The 24,167-nt window shown below is 30.8% G+C and overlaps 3 protein-coding genes and 1 long non-coding RNA gene across 10 annotated transcripts; 3 read left to right on the plus strand and 1 right to left on the minus strand.

The window, feature by feature from the left end:
* The first annotated feature begins 174 nt into the window (after window positions 1–174).
* LOC122520094 (cell division control protein 45 homolog) lies at window positions 175–3,310 on the plus strand. Of its 2 annotated transcripts, none has more exons than XM_043640041.1 (9): window positions 175–312; window positions 644–765; window positions 835–1,044; window positions 1,116–1,295; window positions 1,383–1,618; window positions 1,699–2,035; window positions 2,107–2,501; window positions 2,562–2,638; window positions 2,708–3,310. In XM_043640041.1, the coding sequence occupies exons 1-9, from the start codon at window positions 255–257 to the stop codon at window positions 2,770–2,772; spliced, it is 1,680 nt and encodes a 559-aa protein (XP_043495976.1). In that variant the 5' UTR covers window positions 175–254; the 3' UTR covers window positions 2,773–3,310. The 2 variants fall into 2 exon arrangements, with proteins under 2 accessions (XP_043495976.1, XP_043495975.1); XM_043640040.1 differs by having other exon boundaries at window positions 182–312; window positions 613–765.
* A 1,015-nt stretch (window positions 3,311–4,325) lies between these two features.
* On the minus strand, window positions 4,326–12,708 carry LOC122520096 (nucleoredoxin-like). Its single transcript, XM_043640049.1, has 7 exons — window positions 11,887–12,708; window positions 5,959–6,228; window positions 5,662–5,762; window positions 5,366–5,561; window positions 5,164–5,254; window positions 4,757–4,893; window positions 4,326–4,667 (listed from the first exon to the last, which is right to left on the minus strand). Exons 1-7 carry the CDS (start codon window positions 12,409–12,411, stop codon window positions 4,440–4,442), a joined length of 1,548 nt encoding a protein of 515 aa, XP_043495984.1. The 5' UTR covers window positions 12,412–12,708; the 3' UTR covers window positions 4,326–4,439.
* LOC122520097 lies at window positions 8,031–10,303 on the plus strand. Its single transcript, XR_006304439.1, has 4 exons — window positions 8,031–8,123; window positions 9,285–9,522; window positions 9,833–10,025; window positions 10,104–10,303. It is a non-coding gene; the product is annotated as an uncharacterized LOC122520097 (long non-coding RNA).
* Window positions 12,709–13,351: 643 nt separating the features above from the next.
* Window positions 13,352–22,823, plus strand: LOC122520095 (oxysterol-binding protein-related protein 8). 6 transcript variants are annotated; one of them, XM_043640042.1, is made up of 17 exons: window positions 13,353–13,676; window positions 14,137–14,282; window positions 16,180–16,323; window positions 17,766–17,818; window positions 17,906–18,136; window positions 18,260–18,404; window positions 18,478–18,699; window positions 19,632–19,840; window positions 20,004–20,182; window positions 20,260–20,437; window positions 20,599–20,695; window positions 20,771–20,967; window positions 21,135–21,260; window positions 21,351–21,599; window positions 21,716–21,883; window positions 22,281–22,456; window positions 22,531–22,823. In XM_043640042.1, the coding sequence occupies exons 2-17, from the start codon at window positions 14,144–14,146 to the stop codon at window positions 22,760–22,762; spliced, it is 2,745 nt and encodes a 914-aa protein (XP_043495977.1). In that variant the 5' UTR covers window positions 13,353–13,676; window positions 14,137–14,143; the 3' UTR covers window positions 22,763–22,823. The 6 variants fall into 6 exon arrangements, with proteins under 6 accessions (XP_043495981.1, XP_043495977.1, XP_043495978.1 ...); XM_043640043.1 differs by having other exon boundaries at window positions 16,195–16,323; XM_043640044.1 differs by having other exon boundaries at window positions 13,354–13,676; window positions 19,686–19,840.
* Window positions 22,824–24,167: the final 1,344 nt, after the last annotated feature.

Raw genomic sequence — 24,167 nt, forward strand, 5'->3', positions numbered from 1 at the left:
TTTGAAAATATTTAGGAAATTTATACAATTGTTAACTGAAAAATATATTCTTTTGTTAAATAATTCATAAACAATACATCCAACTTTTGTATTTTATTTGAATTTGTTTAATTCAAAATTTAGCTAATGATTTTTTTTATTTCTTATTTTTAGTACAGAGCGCGCCACAGTCCATGTTGTTCATTTACGCGGTAAACTGTGGAGAGTTAAAGTAAGGGTCGAAATAAATAAAATATTACAGATGCCGATTATCAATGCATCATGTTCGTACCAAACTTAGAAAAAGAATTTTACAGTGCAATACAAAGAGATGTAAGTTTAATTGCTACGTTAATGTATATATTAAAAATAATAAATTAGATTTTTCTTTTAGGTTAAATTATAATAGTGTATCGTTTGTTTTATATTTTCGAATGTATGAATAAAAAATTTATGCATGCATTTATTAAAAGAAAGTATAATATTAATAATATCTAAATATATGAAAAAGCATAAAATTTTATTTAATTTCATTGATATTATGTAATATTAAGATTGAAATAATTGAATACAATGAAATTAAAATGATAACGTATTAAAATAAATCACTTATCTATTTTTCTTTTAATATAGAGATGTTTATTATTAGTAAACTTTGATGTAGATGCAATTTGTGCCTGCAGAATTTTGCAACAATTATTTAAAAATGATAACATATTATATACGCTTGTACCTGTACAAGGTATACAAGATATGGTTCAGGCAATAGAAGAAAATTGTGAAGAGGTAAAGATAATGTATTTTTATTTAATTCATTCGTTTCTATCAAACAAATTAATGCTATTTTTTATTTAGGTAAAAAATATTATTATGATAAATTGCGGTGGTACGATAGACTTAGTTGAACTTTTACAACCTCCAGAATCTGTAATATTTTTTATAATTGACAGTCATAGACCATATGATTTGTGTAACATATATTCAGAATATCAAATACGTATTCTTGGAAAGCCAGATTCTGAAGAAGACATTCCAGATTATAATGATGTGTTCAGGGATGATTCAGTAAGTATTGTTATTTATTTTTATCTCAAATATTTTGGATGTAATAACATAGTTTTATTCATTATTTCTAGTCAGAAGATGAAAATAATTCAAACGAGAACTCCGATAATAGTGATAGTGAATCCAGAAAGACGAAAAGACGTAGATTAAATGAAGAAGATCTTTCAAAGAGACAAGAAAAAAGATTGTGGACTGAAAACAGAGCAACTATTCTTTTTAATTATTCACAATATAGTTATTATGGAAAATCTGTATGTATTAGACTGAAAAAATATATAATATATATATATATGTATATTTATAAATATAATATATATTTTTACAATATCAATTTCTAGAGTGCAGTAATTATTTTTGAAATGGCTTGGCACATGTCTAAAGATAATTTGGACATGCTATGGTGGGCTATAATTGGTTCAACTGAACAAGCCATTCTAAGTAAAGTAGAATCACAAACAAGTATAATTGAAGAAGGTACACTTCAAGCACACGTTTCAAGATTAACTCATAAACAGGGTATAACTAACAATAAGCCATGCGAACAGAGTGTAGTTAGAATAACTTACGATAAAGAGTATCCTTTTGTATATATTATTTTAAATATAACAGAATATATAAAATATGCAGTAAGTATTTTTCTTATGAAATCCATAGTCTTCGACTTGTACTTTATCGTCACTGGACCGTCGAAGCAAGTCTTAGACATTCTATGCCAACTGCAGTATCGCTGCGGCTTTGGTCTATTAGAGGAGAACAACGTCTGAAAGAACTTTTAGCAGAAATGGGATTACCATTAGCGCAATCAAGACAACGTTTCACCGCTATGGATCTCACTCTTAGACATGAATTTAGGCAAATGGTAGAAAAATTAGCTGGAAAATACAATGTTGATAGAATTGTTGGTACTAGTTTTACATTACAATATGGTTATCGGTTTAAATACTGTGCATCTGATATAGTTTATGCGATGCTAGCATTAATAGAATCTACGGTGAGTAATTTTCTTTTTTTTTAGATTAAATCGAAAATTTAATTATTTATTTATATTTATATTCTTTATAGACAAAGGAAAGATTACCACAGCGTTGTTTCTTAGATGCATTGGATTGTTTGTCACGTACTAAAAAGGAACTTTTAGAAAATGGTATAGAGAAAGCAAAACTCATGCTTAGCAACATTTTTAAGACTGCACAAATCATATTAGAAATGAAGCAAATTATAAATACTGGTTCATTTCTTTATATTGTTGTTCCGGATGGTACTTTAGATAGTCGTTTATTTGCTCATCCTCATCCATTGACCATGCTAGCTCAATTCATTTTAAAAGCGTATGTACATTCAACTAAAAGTAAGCGTGCACGTGAATGGCCCATGGTTGCGACAGCTTTGTTCAGTCCTGAAGAAGGTACATGTCTGATAGTTGGCATTCCACCAATATGTGAAGATCAACCACGGAGGTACTAAATATGTTTTACTATTATCAATTGAAATAGAAATATAATGTGTTTTTTTTTTAGTCTATTTGGGAAGGCGTTCGAACAAGCAGCTAAAAATACAGGTTCATATATAGATGCGGATTACTTTGATACAACAGGTAAGATTTGTTTGATTAACATGCATGCATTATTGTTCTGTAATGTTTTATAAGATTTTTTTCTTACAGTAGTAAGACTGAAGGTCGAAGAGAGACCAAAATTTTTTGATGCTCTAGCAGCACTTCTTACTTAATCATAAGATTAAATTAATTGTCAATGTGTTATAAATCATGTGAATTTTACAAAATATGACTATAAGAGATGCATTTAATATGTATAATTTATCTTCTTTATGTAACACTACACATAATATTATTTTAACATTAAGAACGCAAATGATTAGGTATTGTAATATATATATATATATGTACATTTGTATAGTATATCATAAATAAGGCACTAGTATTTAGTGTGATTGGTATGAATGCAAATGAAGTGTATTTGTTGATCGAAAGTTTTTATTGACTTAACATACAAAAAACGTGAAATATCATTGAGGTTGAATTTATATTTAGTGCGTTTATATATTATTTTTAATATTATTGTAAAAGTAAAAATTAAAAAGAAAGAAAAAAATACATGAAACAAATAGCACAATATATCACAATAGATATTTATATTTATGAAAAAACAAATGGTAGGACAAGAGGAGTAATTAAAACACGTCTGTATCTAACATCAATTTATTATTAACAAAAAACAATAGATAATAAAAGCTTGAACATATAAAATAATGTTTATGTCTTCTTCTCATAAGTATAAAAACTAAATAATTATAGGATGTTTTTGAAAGTCTACAAATGTTGCCTAATTGGCGTTTATTAAGTAATACATATAGTTATATATTAACGTATCCATTGTGCGTGTGTGCACTTAAAAATACAATTCGCTTGTTGTTTTATTTTGGGGCTATGATACAATACATAGTCTTTTGGTTATTTCTATATATAATTATAAGTGTGTGATTACAAACACAATTTTCACGCAAGGTCTTCTTTTCTTATGAAACGAGCTACTGCTACAGTATCACAGAGATGGATATAAACAGTGAAAAAGGGAAGAGGGCGATTTTCATCGTGGTTATATAATAATTGAACGTTCGTAGACTCGAGTGCTCGTTCATATATAAAACATACATAAAAACAAATTTAATCAATTTAAAAATTTAACATACATATAAAAAGAAATTCAATTATAACGAAATAAAAGAAAAGAAAAAAAAAAGATATATTTCTACAACATATTGCGACTTTAATCATTGAAATATTATAATTATTATCATATAGCTGGCACAAGTAAATACTAAGAACATATAACAAGACATATATGTAATATATCATATTATTAATATATATGTCTTCTTAAATAGGCATGCATATTCTCGTTAGAATTTTTACACATAATATGAGGTGTTAGAAAAATGATACAGGTGTAAGTGTTGAGTGATATTATGTACGAATACGAATATTCGTTGTTATTCTTTTCTATCTCATAAATGGTCGCGTGTAATTTTGATAAGAGAAAATATTTTTCTTTAACGTTCAAGTATACAAATTGAAATTCTTTACATTTTTAGGCACAAATAGGTAGAAGAGTCTATTAAATGCGAATATTCAACGACTTATCGTTTGATAAAGTTTGTATGTATATATGTTTATTTTCGCACGTGAAGTTTTAATGGAAATTGATGATGCGATGATAAACGAGTGACTAGAACTTGTGCCAGCTTCGAATTCAGACTCGATATTTTATTTAAGCTACGAGCTTGCTTATTGCTTGATTGATTTGGTAACCACATCGTTAATTAGACACTTTGACACCATTCACATTTTTTGGAATCAGTTTGAAGATCGGTTTTGTTCAGGCTGTGACATTATCATTTTTGGGAGTCTTGTGTATCGCCACTATCTCATTTTTAGGTAGTTTGTCATTACGAAATCCATCGACGAATTGTTGTACAGAATCCACTGTAATTTCAGCACCGTCTTCCATTACCACATAAACTCCTCGTGGTATATCAATAGCTGTTAGAAGAGGTACCGCATCGTCCAAACCAACAAATTCACGAAGAATATCCGACGTTTCGCACTGTAAAAATAAATTAAATAAGAAAAATTAGGAAATAATATTAATAATAATATAAATCGCGTAACATTTGTGAATTTTGCCATACTTACATCTAAGGCTATATAAAATTGTAATATGCCATCAGGATCGTCATAATTGGGATCATAATCTGGACGATCTCTTCTGTAAGCCTCAGCGGCAGGTAACAATACACTTTCTGCGAATTGTATTTCACAATCATCTCCCTCTGCAAATAAATATATAATGTAATATTATTTTATTTATATATACACATATATTACATAGACAAGGTGTATTCGGATCGGACTATAACTTTGTTTCTTTTTGCAGGCAGACGCAAAAAATGTTGCATTATTTAATCAAGTTAATCTATCATTCAAATAATGCGGATTTTTGCAGAAGTGCAACTGCAGTAAATTTTTATGGATACACAAAGATAACACTGTATTTGGTTTAAACTTATCATTATTTAATATTTATTTTCATGTTTACTTACCAACAAAGAGTATGATCGCCGGTGCATCATGCAACGAGGTCGCATATTTTTCTGTTAAAATATTAACCAATCGACTGGTCCATGGAAAATTCTAAAATGCAAAATTAAGTAGAAATAAAATTAATAAAACTATGGGTATGTGAAAGTACTATATTAAAAAAAAAAAAAGAGACAAGAAAATCAAAATTAATTAAATGTTTACCAATCCTTCAGGATCCTCCAATAACTCGGCTCTACCATCGAGTGTAATAATATTATCCCGTGGATCAAGAATTACCAAAGTAGGTATTGCTTGAACATCTAAAGCTCGAGCCAATTTTCGACGTCTTTCTTCCTGACTAAATGGTATCCTAAGCCAGGGCATTGTTTCTGTGTAAGTATTGTAGGATTCCTCGCTTCTGCAATGTGGTAATAAGATGTAAGAAGTCATTTTAAATCCAAGTAGCAATTCATTATTACAGGATAACAGAGACAATAAATAAAAAGAAATGATTTTACCTATCGGAGCTCACGAAAATAACTTCAAAATCGTGTCCTCTTTCTCGGATTCGTTGGTAAGTATCCACGAGTTGTGGTGTAAATGCTTTACAAGGAGGACACTAAAATGTGGAGATAAAAAGCTAATGTATTATATACTTAAATATGCATCATTTATATTTCAGAGGCACTTCAATTTAAATTTCTATGAGAGAAGAGAAAAATTAAACGAAATAAATATAAATTAAATTTGAATGACTTATATTTCTTTTACTTATAAATATTGCAATAATTTTGTCTTTTTTTCATGTTACTGACCCAATGAGCACTGAAGTAAACACCCTTGAAACAATGTCGAAGTTCCTCATGTAACATTGGCTCGTTGCTGTCGCGAGCTCCACAAGGCAGCAAAGGTCCATCTTCTAGGGCAGCTTTTGGATGTGGTGGTTTCCAAGGGAATTCGGCGCCAGTAGGATCGGCAATGGTTCGTTCTACACCACCCCTTGTCACGACCGAACCATTCGAACCCTCGAGTAAAATCAACGTGGGCACTCCTGCCTTTATCCGATACCTTCTTGTAAGCCTAGTCTAGAAAAAACATTGCTGATCATTCATCTCGTACGAGTCTCTTTCTTCTTTCGTTATCACTCAATAGGTTTGGTTTTTTATTTTTATTTTTATTTTGTGTCTATAATCATTATCGATCATCGAGAATAAAACGATTAATGAAAAATATGTTCGTTTTATAAAACAGCTTACTCAGAAGCGTTAAGTTTTTTAAACTCAATTCCATTAATTGCAATGCATTTTACTGTTATTTTGTAGAAGTAAAGCAGTTTAATGAGAGTGAGTTGCTAAAGCTTCAAAATTGGAGGAAAACAATGACCGTACAGATACCTTAACGGAAGTTTCGAAGATTATACGAGGATGGATGGATGGATGAATGGATACATATCCGATGAAATGCGAGAAGAAAAATTCATAGTTGCGTTCCATGAGTTGCCCTAATTTTCTCTTTCCCGTTTTTCTCTTCATCTGTCTTTTTTTTACTTTTTATCTCTCTGCTGGTTGGATAAAAAGTAGAAAGAATTGCAGAAGAGGTAGAAATACGTTGAGATTTATCGACTGTGCGAGGCTTATCGCGAACGAGCAGCGAACAATGCACAAATCATACGAGAAAAAGAAAAAAAGGAAAAGAAAGAGATTGAAAGAGATAAAGGAAATGTTCGACTTGGTTTCCTACCTTGGTGGTAGTCTTAAAAAAAACGTTACAACCCCGAAGGTAGTAGATAGTGTAAAGGATAAGAAGGAGTGTAAAAAAAGGGAGCGGTGGTGTCTGCCGACAATGAGTACTGTCTCTCCTGTCAGGTCGCGTGATTACAGCCAAGGATGAGAAGAAGAAGGAAAAGGGCTCTTCTACGATACTAGCGACGGATAAAATGCCAAAGGGTCTACACGTTCTTCGAGTAGACAACAACACAGTGTAGTACTAACAACAGCAGTAATAGTAACAGAACAGCAGCACCAGAAATAGTCACGGCAAAAGTAGTAACAGCAATAGTAGTAACATCAGCAGTAGTAACAGCAGCAGTTATAGAAGCCAGAAGAGAACTTCGTAGACACGATTCAATCTGCAATATTAACAACTTGAAGTTCACGCAAATCGATCGAAAGTCTCGTTACATCTCGGAAGAGACATTTAATATTAATTAGCAGAGGCTCTCTCTACAACTTGACGCGAACTTTCGAATAAAACTTTATTGAAATACATCTAAATTTGTTTAACCGAAGAATTAGAGTCTTGATTTTCAATAGAAAGTAACAAGTAAAATACTATACTTTGAAAATGTAATCTCTAATCAAAGTATTTTTCTTCAAAGTACAATATTCGTAATTTAACCATGCAAAATATTAGTTGCTTCAACGTTGCTTATCTATATGATAAAAATATTGAATATAATAGAAAGAAAAAGAGAGAGAATCATGAAAGAATATCATCAGAGTCTCAGGGACCACTCTTACAACTATCGTCCTCTGGGATCTCTTCTTCCCTTTACGCTCTTTCGCGTACTTGGAAGGATATGCGAAATTTCCTAGGGCGATATGGGTGCAAGGAGAAGAAGGGTGTTAGAGAGAAAGAGAAAGAGAGATAGAGAACCGATATAAGGCGGCAAGAGGGTGAACTCGAGGCACCAAACGTGCGACGGCGTACGTTATCGCGACCCTCTCTTTCTCTTTCTCTCCAACACACTTACACCGCGAAGGCATTACTTTTCTCTCCCCGCGTATATTTCCATAGCTGCTGCTACTGCTACTGCTACTGCTGGTGGTGATAGTGGAGGTGGAGGAGGTGGAGGAGGTGGTGGTGGTGGTGGTGGTGGTGGTGGTGGTGCTACTGCTGTTGCTCTACTCCGTTTGTCCGTACCGGAGTATATACGTGTACAAGTTGGTTTGCCGCCTCCGTCTCGGCCGGTCGATAACGTGTACGTCCTCCCTTGCTGTTGCTGCCGCGAGCTCGACGGTGCTATCGTTATTTCCCCCGACAGTGTGGATGTCCCCTACCACCTTCTCTCCTCACTCACCCACCCCTTCTCTTCTTCTCACCCTTTCTACCCCTACAATTTTCTCTCTCTCTCTCTCTCACTCATTCTTTCTTTCACTCCAACACTCTCACACGCCAAATAACTTCTTTCTTTTTCTCTCTCTCTCTCCCTCTATTTTTTGCTCGTGCCATTTGCCACATCGCGAGATCAGCAGAACGGGATAGAAAGAGATAGAGAGAAGCAGAGTTATAAGGGTGGGAAACGGATCACTGTTGACTCGTTCACGCTCGTTCAAACGTCTCTCCTCCATGTAGATATACATGGGATCGCGGTCGACCAACGGCGACGACGACGACGACGACGGCATCGACGTCGGCGTCTCCGATGGACGACGTAGACAGGAAAAGATTCAAGCGAACGACTGAACGATGCTCCTCCTTTGATCGAGCTCTTCTTCTTTCTTCTTCTACTATTTCTACTTCTACTCTTCTTAGTTTTCTTCTTTTTCATTCTACACCATTTTTCCTCGACGGACATTCGACGTAATTCCAGCCACAATAGACTCTTCTTCTTTTTATTTTTTTCTTCCTTTTTTTCTTTGTCTGTCTTACTCATCCTTTGCTTTCTATTTCGATCGATAGCGATTATGAAAGTCGCGTTTATATTAGAGATGAGAGAACGGAATAAAGGGATCGACGTGAAAAGGTATTCTCGATAAGAAAGACAGAAAGAGAGCGTATTTTCCACGGTAATGTTTAGTATAATATTTGTGTAGAGAGTCGATACTTTAACAGACACACGGTTATGTGGCTGCTACCCTCCAAATAACCCTTTGTTCTGTATTTTCCTTTTCTAATAATATGTAAAATATCTCTTAATGAAATTCTATTTATCTTTTTCACGGCGTATCGTATTGTTAATACCATCAAAACTATTTTGTATATTAGATTTTATCTAATTAATGTTTAAAATAAAACGAAACCTAAAAACCGAAAGAACGCTAAGTAAGAAACGTAAAATAAGGGATTAACTTTGATAAGACTTTTCCTGAGTATATATAAATAACATTATTGATATATATATATGTATTCGTATGTATAGTACGCGTCGGGCCCGAAAACGGTGCTCTTCTCCTTTAGAAGTTCTTGCGCTTGGTGGCTTAGGGGGTCTCGCTTTGCGATCTAGCGATCTCGCGCGTACTCCACTTTTCCTTTGGCCACCAAAGCCGAGTAGGTCGCGTGTAATCTAGACGGAAACGTCGGTCTGAAAGAACGGGGATGAGGGAGGGATGATGGTGGCGAAAGGGGTTGCTGCAAAGAGTGAGCGAGCGAATGAACGAGTAAGTGAGAAACAGAGAAAACGAAAGAGAGAAAGAGAGAAGGAAAATGCATCGCTGGTAAAAACACAGAACCTCTGTGTGTGGGCACTACCTCAAAGTCTATCTAAATCCAAACGGTCCTTTATCTTTTCTTTTTCTTTTTTCCTTCTTCTTTTCTTTTCTTTTTTTCCCCTTAAAGCTTCAGTCGTTTACGTGGTAAAGAACCTGCACATACCGCCATTTCTCTCTCTCTCTCTCTCTTTCTCTTTCTAACTCTTCCTCTCACTCTCTCTATTTCTCTACATCTCGATTTCTTTCTTTATCTCGGCAGGCGAATGAGAAAGCTATTTGCGGAAGATATGGGTCGGCTACCCCGAATGGGAAAGACTGCCGTTGGCTGTTGCTGACTGCTGTTGCTGCTGCTACTGCTACTGCTACTGCTACTATTGCTATTGCTATACTGCTGATATATTCCTACTGGTGCTGGGCTGACTCTTTTTCTCAAACGTTGATGCAAAGCAAACGTATGTATTATATACATATCTGTATATATTCCGCGTGTATATATACATGCATATACATATTCAACCAGAACGTTTTAGTTCCAGGGTCCAAGAAGATGAACGCGAGCAACAACGCGTGGGCTTATTACGCCGTTGAAGAAGCGACCGTCGTGCTAGGTGGCCCTACGACATTGCAAGCTAGTTTGATAGGGAGACTGGATAAGCAGAGAAGGAAACGAGGGAGAAAGCTAATCGACGAGGACATTCATATGAGATAAATTAAACTCTATCTCGCCTTACGTGTTTCGTTCACTTTTACTCTCTCAAATTTCATTATGTTTTACGTTAAAAAAACTTTACGACAATGATAATGAATCTAATTAGATTTTAATTCTTTAATTCTTTTTAATATTCGAAAAATAATTCTTTTTAATTTCTTCAAATAAAATATATCGATTAACCATTGAATTAATTAAACGATATAAAATTTGATCGGAAAAGAAAAAATCGTTGCTTGTTCTCAGCGAATTTTTAAATTGCAATATCGCAAATCTTGATTAAGAAGAATTGAACGTATAAATAAATTTAGGGTGTAATTTAGAGAAAAGATTCGTGAGATTATTCATGAAGATTCTCTCTCTCTCTCTCTTTCTCTCGAATCCTTCATATTTCGAATCGGTTTTTTTTCGTTTTCTAGATAAAAAAGAGTGCATAAAGAGGAACGTTCATTTCTATAATGAGAAAGGAAAAAAGGAGACGACGCGGTCTTTCTCGTCATTTTTCTTTCTTGTTCTTTCTCTTTCTCTTTCTTCAATCGTCGAATCGCATCGCTTCGGTGGATATCACCGGACGACGAGGAGACAACGACGACAAGGACGACAACGAGGATGACGACGACAACAACGAGGAGGAAATATATCAGTGTCGGCTTTATTTCTCGGTCTAATAATTTGAAATGGAGGAAAAAGTAGCGGAGTGGAGAGGAGACTACTTGACATTAATTGCGCGCGAACCATTACCGTTAACTTTCTTCGCGTTTCCGATCGAAGAAGCCTCAGCATACATATGCATCGAGGTGAGCCAATAGCCAACCTCGAGTGCTCCTGCTTCGTCAAACGATTTTTCCCAAAGGAAAAATTGTCTCGGACGATGAAGACGAAGAAAAGAAAAGAAAAGAAAAGAAAAGAAAAGAAAAGAAGTAAAGAGAAGGAAAGAAAGGAAATTAAAAAGGGAAAGGATAAATCGTTTTCCTTGTTTCTTCTCGTAGGAGGGGATATGTTTTTATTTAAAAATACGGAAATATAATGTAAGTACAAAGATTCTGCCACTTCATTCGTGAATCTCGTCAAGAGAAAGAGAAAGAGAGAGAGAGAAAAAGGTCAGCCTTTTTAGCAACCCTTCGACGATGATTTCGCGTGTACCGTTCGTTTGGGGAGACTTTAATAAAATCGCTCCGAAAATAGTGTAGTACCCTGTAGGCAGTTTCAACGGCGTGCGTGCGTGCATACGTGCGTGCGTGCGTGCGAGCAAGGAAAATAAAAGAAATACAAGAATAAGGACTACTCTCGTGTGTACACCTTGGCGTGTCACACACGAATGTATTGTCGCGTGTGATCGTTACATTTTTTTCGTTGGACACACACATACTTTTAAAGTAGTTTCTAGAAATATGATGGAAAGTCCAGGAAATAATTCGGAAAGATTTTGACGCTAATGTAAGAAAAAAAAATAAATGTTTTAAATAAGGTGCATAATAATTTATATCGTATTTGGATGATCCTCTTGTATTCTTCTCTACTTTTGAGATACTATGTATAAGATTTTAAAGAAGTATACAAGGGAAAAGTAAACATATTTGCATTAAACGAAAAACTGAACTCACTTTCCTCTCGTAATCCCGATTAGGTACTGCCAACCAGGGTAAATCCGCGACGTGATTACGAAAGCTCTCCTCGAAGTCAAGAACGTCAGCCACATTACTCCAAAGCACCACGTGTACGACCTCGAACCTTTTTCTCCTTTCCCTTCCCTTGTTCGTGTTCTCGGTCGACGCGCCGCTGGCAAGAGAAATTGCATCCGTTCCCGCGTGCACCGCGTTGACATTCGCGTAAAGTTCAACCAGCTGACGCGTGAAATCGTCGCAGGTTGCACCGGGATTGATGAAACTGAAGTACACACCGATAACATCGCACGCGGTACTGCCGTCCTCGTCAATTAAAGAACCGCTCGCGTCACATGGCTTCGTGTCCTGGGAATTAATCTGATTGCAACGAGTCAATTGCTTACCGAATAATCTATGTTGCCAACATATTGGCCGGCCGTTATTAATCGACTTTTTTGTTAGCTCCAACGACGCCAAAGACGATTCGCTCGACATAAGCTGATCGCCAACGCACGCGGCCGCCATACCGCGCGCCTCTTATAATCCACCAACTATTCATTCACTCGGCGACTATGCGCCGACCAAATTGTCGAAATTTTCTCAAAAACAACCAATAATAAAATATACTACCATTATTTGTACAGCGCCAAAAACAATCAAATTTTAAAATAAATCCAACCCCTCGTACAAATGCGGAACGCTGCGGAACCCCGACTGATTCACGTTTCGTTGACTCGCGTTGGGCTCGGCGCGCTCTCCGATCGAACCCGAGTTCATCCGAACAGCCGCCAAATTTACCGCCCAATGCTCTTCGTATCAACTCGGTGATATCCGGCGAGTATAGTACACATTTTCCCCCTACGTGACGCTCTTAACCGGCGTCTCGAAAAGATAATACTGATGGCTGATTTGCATTATTCTTATGTATTACGTATACATTTTCGTATCGTGCGATAATCGTATAAATTAGTTTATCCTTGTCATTTATCACACTTTTATTTACCCACCTATGTAAGAGTTAACTTTTCAGCCATTAAATGCAGATAAGAGGACAAACTAACTCTTTTAAAAAAATATCAAGTTACTACTCGGAAATTCTAGTTATATAAGACAAATTTCATAGCTCGTTAAAAGAAGTTAGGATAGGCGAAACGATTTATACATATACGTATTATACATATATGATATGTGTGTTGTATATACACTATACAACACTTTTTAATATTGTATTTACATATATATGTACATATACATATACATATATATATATATATTTTATTTATAGTAAAATATATTAAGTTTTTCATATTCAATTAATAAATTAAATATATGAGGCTTATATTAAAGGTAAAATTGATAGTTAAATTAAAGTTAAAGTTATGCAATTGAATTGTTGATAAGGAGTTTTTGCTTTAGCGAGGGGTAATATGTGATACGTTCTCGCATAACTAACATAAGTCCAATCGTATGTTTGTAGCTAAGCTATAACGTCAAGTGATCAATGGAACATCGCACATCGCGCTCGCGCCGTTGCACATTTCTTTGCTCCGAGTATAGAATTCCAAAGCAGCAATTCCTTCGAATGTTTATTACAATTGCGTTAACGTAAAATCAGTTTGCTGTAAGTGAATAATAATAATTAGAATAAATCAAGAAAAATGACGGTATTCGCTTCCTTTTAGTCCATTATTCTCTTTTAAAATATCGATTTTGTGATATAATTAATTTGTGTAATGGACCTACCTGTCATATAGACACACAATCATTTTTTTTTTTTAACAAGAAAAGAGGTAAGCTATGATAATTTACGTAATAAATATCAAAATTGTTATTTTTTTAATGTAACTTTGTTGTATTAAACGAATTCATTTAGATAGCAAATATTTAATCAATATTTTCGTCAGCAGTTTTACATTGCATTCCAATTTTCATTGATCAACTTTTTGTCCTATTAATTATTTCATTTTTTTACAACGTCATGACCTTAATATATTCAATATCGAGTTTAAAATACATTTTTGTATCCCTCTAAACATTCTTTTTGTCTATACTAATATTTTATTTTATATTTTTAATATAATTTTATTTCTAAATATGTAGTTATTATATTATATTAAATAAAAAATCAATCGTCTTTAGTTTAATATTTATTGTTTTGTTAGTTTAAGCATTTAATGTTCAGTAGAACTTAATACGTGTAATATATATATGTACAAATTTGTTAATTATTAATTGTAATTTGCATTATAGATTAATCATGAGTTCGCAACCGATAGTAGTACCTGGTGGGGATCACCGAGTACAATCAGATGCTCATTCTGTACCTGCCGGAGGATGTTCTTCTGATACATTTAAAACTATGACTCCGCCTAATGTTAGTCGGTCACTGAGCAACCGTAAGTATTAAATCTTGATATTAGTAAAATGAATTTCAAGGTAGACGATAATTAATAAAACACATTATTCTATAAAATATCTTAACAATCAATAGATATATTTAAGATGATGCTCTTAAGTTTTTAAGATCATTTTAACAATAATATTGTATTAAAACTTTGAATACAATATAATTTTGAATATATCTGTTCCATATGTAATATTTCTGTATATTCAAAAAGTACAAAAACCGGTTGCACGTTATGTGTGTAATATTTCTTATCTATGATGTTCTTTTTTATATCTCAATGACATTTGATCCCTTTCTAAGTAATAACATACATTTAAATTATGCATGTTCATGCCAAGAAATCCTAGGTATCATTGGTTTTTTCTTCATAAGCTAGATTATGCAATGTTTTTTTTTTATTAGTCATAACAAATATCTAGGCTCTTCATCATTGGAATAATCCTAATCTATTTAGTTTATCTAATATATATATATATATTTTAGAACATTTTTATTTTATTAATATAAATTAATAAATCATTTTCTCCTTCTTCTCTACTTCTTATTTTTTTTTCTATTATGTTTAAAAACTATATATCTTTCTTAGATTTTGGTTTAATGTTCTACTACATTCAAAATGTTTATAAATTATTTATTTTCTGGTCATACTATCAATGTTAAGATTATTGACTAAACGTAGTAGTATAGTAGTAGTAGCAGTAGTAGTAGTAGTAGTAGTAGTAGTGAGTAGTAATATTAGTAGCTAAACTTCAATTGTAAGATACCCTTGACATTACAAATATAGTAATGTCTAATGTAAGTTTTTTCTTTAATACAAATTACATATCTACCATAGGTAATCTGAACATTAGAAAGAATTGAAATCAATAAACAGTTGTTTCCAACAAACTACATTTACATTATTGTTAAAACATTATTGTTAGATATCACAGTATCACTATATCATATTATTTTAAATATTATTCCATCCATCTAAATTATTCATATCTAATAATTTAGAACTAAATGTGTTAATGTTATTGTATTTTTGATGATCCAAGAAACACACTATATACTACTTTATATTATATATAATTGTTGTAATAGATACTAGTTGCTAAAATATTTATTATTGTAATTTAAGTTTTATGTAACTATATCATGTTAAAAAAAAGAAAAAGATAGAAATTTAAAGCAAGGTATTTTATTTCACTATAAATGTTACAAGCGTAGTTCCTGTTTTTACGAATTAATTTGTTCGGAGATTCCACTTTCTTTAAGTGAAATTTCATGAAGTAAGAACTACACGTATATTGTTATTATTTGTATGTGTATATAATTGGTATACAATACATTGATTGTAATCCTATTATTATATAAAATGATATAATTATAAAAAAAATATTGTTATATATTTCTATGGACTTCTATTTTTTATTTTGCATTCTTTTGACTACTTCATCCTCTTTATACGAGAATGGCAATTATCTTTTGAAAATCTTGAAATAGAAATGTTCTCTGGTTGAAAATGCTCTTGGCTTTTAAAATGATTTGCATGGTATTTAATGCATGTGCATTTTGATATTTAATAGCTTGTCAAAATGTATAATAATTATTAATGTTAGATTTAAAATGTATTATACAAATAACTATATTTTATTATTATTGCTTATGGATGAGATAAATAATGTAATTAGCGTTAGTTTTGTATTCTTAGAGTACTAACCATAATAATATTTATGTAGTTACAATAGATTTCGAAGTAAAACTATATCATTTTAATCAAATCAATTGTAAAGTTTTGTAAAAATTTACATTTGTTTTATAACTTATTACGTATGACATAAAAACTTAGTATTTGTAAAATGGTATAAAATTACTAATGAATATTGATTGATAAATGAAAGAACCTAAATATATAGAACCAGTGGATCAACAACTTCGTCCAAGCAGTGTCCATGTACAACCAATGCCTTTAACAAAACTTCCATCAACTGAATCACTTACAACAAGTGTAACTATTACAACTGGCCCAGTTCCTGTATCTCCAGGTATAATTAAAAAGATATTTTGCAGATATTATAATGTCATACTTATTAATAATTCAGCATTTATAAGATGCTTTTTTATCTCTTGTTTAATATCACCAATTAGGTTTTTTTATTCCAATTAATTAGGTACCTTAGTTAACATATTGCTTATATAAAAACACGCATGTGTCTTATGTAACATTTTAATTGATCATATATACACATATATAGATATTTATTTATATTAGATTATTAAGTACGAAACGTCAGATTATTCTGATTACTTTCAGTTCGCAATCGGACATTTTATGCTTAATGACCTAATACTTATGTATGAAAAATGCATTGCAATACTTAAAGAAATATTTATTTTCACCTTTTTCTCTTATGCTCGATTAAAAATGCTCAGTTAAAAATATCAAGCATGTATGAAAAATGCTAAATTTGTTAATGCTTAATCCAAACACTTTTCTCTTCTATTTATTTAGGTAATTAATAAGTAATTAAAATAGATTATTAAAAGACAACTTTAAGTTTTATAATAAATTCTTATTTTATGGAAATAATATTACTTTAAGTATATGGGATATACAACATTGTTGTTTTGTTTCTCCTTTTTATTAAATTAAAATGTTACATTCAAAAATATCTTTAAATAATATGTAATATTAAGTGTGTACAATTTTTAGAATTATATAAAAGATATATAAAATTATGTAAATCACATTAAGAGAAAATTCCTTTTATAGAAAATCAGTAAAATAATTATTAAAGTTAATAAATTTATACAATAATTTGCGTGATAAATTGAGAATATAACTCAAATGATGAATAATGTAAAATTCAATCATCTTATTAAAATATTAATGTTTTTTTACTGTCATGTATTAATATGTCTTCTATTGTACTTTAATGTTACAAGATGTAAAAAAAAGTTTGCACTATAAATGTTATTTATATATTATATATTACGTTAAGTTAGGTAACAAAAATAAATGTAATCAATATACTAAAGATCATCAAATGTAATCAATTTAATGTAAAAAGTGTGTTTATAAGTTACATCATCACAACTATCATACTATATTTATTAATTAAAACTTGTTACACACTTTGTGCGTATAAAGATTACAAATTTATATATATGCGTTTGCGCGTACACGTATGCGATACACATTTGTATCAATAAAAAGTGTAAGTTTTTATATAATATGAAAATATTATTCACCTATTTTAAATTTGTGTAATAAACAAGAATCATGTTAACAGATTAATGAAAATTATTGATACACGTCTCATCTAAGTAAACTTTTTAAAAATTATTATTAATATTAACACTTAGAAAACAGAATCATTAAATTATGTTGTGTCAATCATTAGATCATTTTTGTTTTAATTAAATAAATGTTATTGAAATTTATATCAGAAATAAATCATGATATATGATGTATAATCTGTTTTAGGCTTATCTATAATGGGAGAAAGCAGTCAAAAAACAGACAATACGTCGGATAAGGTACGCATTTATTTACATATTTGAGATATTTATTACAATAGCGAATAACCAAATATGTTAATTTTGATTTATGCATTTCACTTTTAGTCTATGGATTCCTGTAAGTTGACACGAAAGGAATCTTACAAAGCACAGAGAAAAAATTATCGAATAGAAAAGAAACGTGTTGCTAATGAACTTCTTAGTTCGTTCAAAGATCCAACCGTTATTGTAATGAGCGATTGGCTTAAAGTTAGAGGAACATTGAAGAGCTGGACTAAGCTGTGGTGTATTCTCAAACCCGGCTTATTATTATTATATAAAAGCCCAAAGATAAAGGTAAATGTTATTAATTTTTTCATTTGTACTATATTTTTACTTTATACTATAAGTGTTGAAATGTAAATTTAAAATATTTCTAACTCACATAATGTGTGTGTCATCGAAATATAAATATTACAGAGTAATCATTGGGTTGGAACTGTTTTGCTAAATACGTGTCAAGTAATAGAGAGACCTAGTAAAAAGGATGGATTCTGTTTTAAACTTTTCCATCCTTTAGAGCAATCTATTTGGGCTCCTCGAGGACCAGAGAATGAAGCAATCGGTAAATAAGTATAATATTATTTTTTAAATAAATTTTCATTCCAGTTCTAATAATGTAATTATTTTTTTTATAGGAGCTGTGGTTCAACCTTTACCAACTTCTTATTTAATCTTCAGAGCACCCTCTCAAGCTGCCGGTAAATGCTGGTTAGATGCACTTGAACTTTCTTTAAGATGCTCTTCGTTAATTGTACGTTCAACTAGTGCATTGCCACGTTCTTTACAACATGATGCAACAACTACTCACGAAACTCAATGGAGTGAAGCAGATTATGAAAAACATTTTGATGAGCATGGTGAGTTTTATTGATTAATTTTATGCATGCTTGCGTATTTATTGTGATTATAGAAAATGGATTATTTTTAATAATATACATATTTACGTAAAAAAAAAAAATGTATATTTTGAATATTGTGTATAATAATAACAAGTATTTTCTGGGAAGTTAGATAAAAGGCTTTAGATAGTTGCTATAAGTAGTCATTTATTCTCATATAAATTATTTTCACAGAATATTTTATTTGGCGTTTCTTTTTTTTCTTTCTTTTTTTTTTGAATTATTATAAATTCAACAAAATATAAATGCAGAAATGTTAAGAGATATAAAGTATGTAACACATAAATCATAATATTATTATATTATGAATTAAATTTAATCTCTCATAATCATAATATATATATATATACACTTATTTTTCTGTTTATAATCAAATTTGTAACTAAAGGATAATCGTTACAAGTATAATTTAAAAATAACATGCTTTTTTAATGATCAAAATTCCATTTTACTAATACATTTAAAATTATTATCTTTTCCTACTCTTCTTCATTACCCTACAACAAATTGGAAACACTTGCTTCATAATCCAGTAGTATGTTTAAGCCAATATGCACCTAAAACACCCACGACACCTCAAAGGCGCTTATTGTCATGTCCACAGCCAATCTCACCTGCTATAGCGTGTCATCCTAAAAGTGTTTGTCCTTCACCAACTCCAATGTTTCAACAACTTTACCATGCAGTTGCATACTGGGAAAAACAGTTTCGCGATAAATCTCCTACACCTACTACAGATCCAGAGATTATTGTGTCTTCAGTTTCTATCGATGAACCAGATGGTGGGGGTACTCATCCTAGCATGTCTGGTTTCTCATCTTCTGCTTCTGCACCTGATCCATCAATTTCCTCTGCTCGTCGCATGACTGTTCCTTCTGTACATGTCCTAGAATACAAGACCCATGAGGTAGTAACGCTAGAACCTGTATACACCTCACATACAGACCTGGATGATATCAGCCAGCCAGAAAATGGAGTCGCAGCCGATGCCGAAATCAGTGCTTCAGATAGCGAATCTGAGGGTTCTGCAAAAGAAGAACCATTGGATACAATTAAAGAAACTCCATATGCATCTAATGAAAATGAAGTTCTTGGCTCAGTATGTGTTTAAATATTTATTTTTCATATATGTATATATATGTGTGTATATAATTGATTTATTTTATTTATTGTATATCGTAGCATTTTGTTATTATTATTAGAAAGAATTTTAGTAGAAATAAAAAGCATTCATTTTTATTTTTCATTAAATTATCTCATAGGCTGGAGAAGTAGTAACAGTATTGCAGGAAGAACAAAAATCTTTAATATGGTTTTTAATGAAACAAGCACGACCTGGAATGGATCTATCTAAAGTAGTATTACCTACTTTTATATTAGAACCTCGATCATTCTTAGAGAAATTAGCTGATTCTTATTATCATGCTGATCTTCTATCGGAGTAAGCAAGAGTTCAACAAGATGATTAAATATTATCATTCATTATATCTATTACATAATGTGCATTTATTTTTATAGAGCTGTACTAGAAGATGACGCATTCACGCGTATGAAGGCAGTTGTAAAATGGTATTTATCTGGTTTTTATAAAAAACCTCAAGGCTTGAAGAAACCGTACAATCCACTTTTAGGTGAAACATTTCGTTGTTATTGGCAACATCCTAATGGTTCAAGAACATTCTACTTAGCAGAACAAGTAATAAGCATTACTTTTTGTAATTTTTGTTCATTATCCATTAATGCAGTCTATTACTGTTTTAAGCGGAGCAGTTTATTGTGGTTTTTAAAATGACATATATTAGCAATATATATGTATATTTATGCAATTAATTAAGATCTTTCAATATAATTTTATAGTTGTCTCATCATCCACCTATATCAGGATTTTATGTAACAAATCGCCAAGATGGGTTTACGATCAGTGCTACGATTATTGCTAAATCTAAATTTTATGGTAAATATATTTTGAATAAAAAAATAAATAAAAAAACAAAAATTATAATTATTAACACATTTTTTGATATTTCAGGTAACTCAACATCAGCAATATTAGATGGTGTTGCAATATTAACAATGTTACCCAGAGGTGAAGATTATACGATGACAATTCCTTATGCACATTGTAAAGGTATTCTTGTGGGAACATTATCTATGGAACTTGGTGGAAAAATAGATATTGAGTGCGAGAAAACTCGTTACCATACTGAATTAGAATTTAAGCTTAAGGTAAATTTATAACTTTATACATTGAATCTTTCTATTATTATTTGTAAAAGATATTATTAAATCTTTTTTACTTTGATATTATTTGTTCTAATTAAATATTGCTATGATACAATTATTGTTAATATTTTTATAAACATAGAATAAATTTGTTCTTATTGTATCATTAGCCATTTCTTGGAGGATCAGAACAGATGAATCAAGTAGTAGGAAGAATACGTTTAGGGAAAGAAACTCTTGCTACTATTTCAGGATATTGGGATGGACAAATAATGATTACTGATAAGCGAACTGGAGTAAGTTAGAAGCTGATTATTATTATTATTAAACTAAATATAATAAAAATGTTGTATTAATACTAACAATTATCTGATATCATCTTACAGCAAGAAAGTGTATTTTTTAATCCAACTACAGAGGTACGTAAAAAAAGATTAAAAAAATATACTGTGCCTCTGGAATATCAAGGTCCATGGGAAAGTGAAAAATTATGGCTTGCTGTTACACATGCTATTAATCGAGACGATCAATATGCTGCTACCGAAGCAAAAACGCAACTAGAAGAAGCTCAAAGAGAACGAGCTAAAGAACGCAAAAATAATGGTCAAGAATGGGTTCCTAAATATTTTGTACAGGTAGGTAATCGCGCATGGTCATTTTTATACATTCGTAAATAAAAATTATAATAATTAATAAGCCATTATAAAGTATGTGTTGAAAAATAATATATATATATATTTTTTGTTAATAGGATATTATAACAGGTAATTGGGTGTATAGACACGCAGATGCTCGACCATGGGATCCTAGAAATGATGTAGTACAATATGAACATGATTATATTATACGCACAAAAACAAGACATAAGACACCAATTATGCGTACTGGTAGTATTGTTTCTACAGATCCTATAACACAGGTAAAGATATATTAAATATAATTAATAGTATACAGAGATAAAGATATATATTGTTAACTACAATTTATAGTATGTATGCTATTATTAATATTTTTCCATTACCTTTTTCGCTTATCATATGGCATTGCAAGTTCCCAATTTATCAATTTTTATGATATGGTAATTTCTTTAGAATAATAAGCCTAATCAAACCTTATATTGTGCACTTCGAAGTAGTATATTTTTAAAATACTTATAGATAATTTTAATATAATTTAGAGAGAGAGTTAGTGTTTATAATAATTGAATTAATCTTCCATTGGCTTTTCTCAATGGATTTATTACAAGTATCATTAATATAAATATATGCAATTAATAAAAGTAAATCAATAAAAAAATATTCATTTTGTTTTTATAGATGCCATTACTTCAAGCTGAGTCTCGTTCATCACTATCTGTGTTAAAGTCTTCAAAACGACAATTGTCTAATAATTTACCTCTTACAGAAACTGCACACGACTCGGGTAGTTCATCTGCCGAGTTACATTCAGATTCTAGTCAATCAATAGGTAAAAGAAGACGTGCTACGACAAGGTAAAATATTGATTACTTTAACGGCATTTAAAATTTTATTATATACTTTTATAAAAAATAATTCGAATTTACAGATTACTAGATATCACTAAAGACATAGAAAATCAAATATCAGAATATAGTGAAAAATTGAATCGCATTCAACATCTAATTGAACAACTTGCTGTAAGGCAAAGAGCACAAATAGAACAGCAACATCATATAAATGTCTTTAAAAGCTTTTTAGATACTATACTCGTTATCGTAGTTGTCTTCCTTGTGCAATATTTCATGAAAATATGGAATACAGGACCTAGTACAAGTTGAAATAATTTATTATAGTGTCCTATACTTTACGTAACTATTTACACATAGTAAAATAGAAAAATCAGCTTTTTATTTTTCATAATAAAAAAATATATATAAATATGTATACATTTTTTTGTTCATAACAAAAAATATATATATATTTATCTTTCATAAATAAAAAAAAAATATATATATATATATATATATATATATATATATATATATATATATATATATATTATTATTATTATTATTATTCGTTATAATACAGCAACAGTAATATTTTATAACGTTAACCACACACACATATACGAAACTGTGAATTACATAGAAAAATGTGTGCGATATTTATGTGAAATTATTTTCATAGGGTATCAAAGGTGTATAGTTAATGCCTAAACTATTGAATTACCAATCAATATGAGCTTAATTTCTTGTATATAATGGCTAAATTGCAATATTATATAAGATACTATACATATTCGAATTATTATAATTGTAATTGCAACTACTCTATGGTAAACTGCAAATATAATAACGAAATTATTACAGTAAAGTTTAAATAATCTTGTAGATTACATACTTGATGTCGATATATTATATAAAGTTATAAAAATTATAAAAATTAATTGTAAATTGTACCATTGTTTTGACTCATTGATCTTCATTGAAGTATCTTAATATTATATATCCATCCTTTAAGTTGGAGAACTTTGTATCAATGAATTAAACAGTGTTTTAAGAGTAATTGCATGTTTAAACTTGTATAAATATTAACATAAAGCTTTATTCGTTTAATTTAATAAAATTCATTACAATTGGTACGCAAGATATTTACGAAATAAATTTCAGTATAATATTTTTTATAAACAAAATTTATATATCTCTGCACGCGCTTTTACGAGAATCACATTTTTGTAAAGTATCCATAGAGCTTTATTACATTTTATTTGTGACTGATATAATGACGAATTGATGAATTTTATTTAATTTATAGTACAGTGCCTAATAAGTCTTTGGTGTTCATGATTTAATATGAAAAAAGATGTAAAAATATAATTAACACGATCCCTGACAATGAAAGGTTTTAATAATGATATTCCAGAAAAAAAAGAAGTATTGTTATAAACATTTAAAAGTTGGTCCTAATATTATCACCGCCTGGTATCAACGTTAACATAATATTTCCGTATATATGATACTTGGAATATACGATAAGCATATTTATATTTTACAAATACTATTTTTGATCATATTCCAAAATTCGATTACATTTAATAACCCAAATATAAGAATATAATGTTTAAAAAGAATGTTATTTATTGAAAGAAATATCTTTTCTATGATATAGTTTCTACATATAATAAAACGTTCCTTATATATATATATATATTTATGACTTGGATCACTGATTATCCAAAAT

This window comes from Polistes fuscatus, unplaced genomic scaffold, assembly GCF_010416935.1.
Source record: "Polistes fuscatus isolate 324 unplaced genomic scaffold, CU_Pfus_HIC Scaffold3, whole genome shotgun sequence".
Taxonomy (NCBI): Eukaryota; Metazoa; Arthropoda; class Insecta; order Hymenoptera; family Vespidae; genus Polistes; species Polistes fuscatus.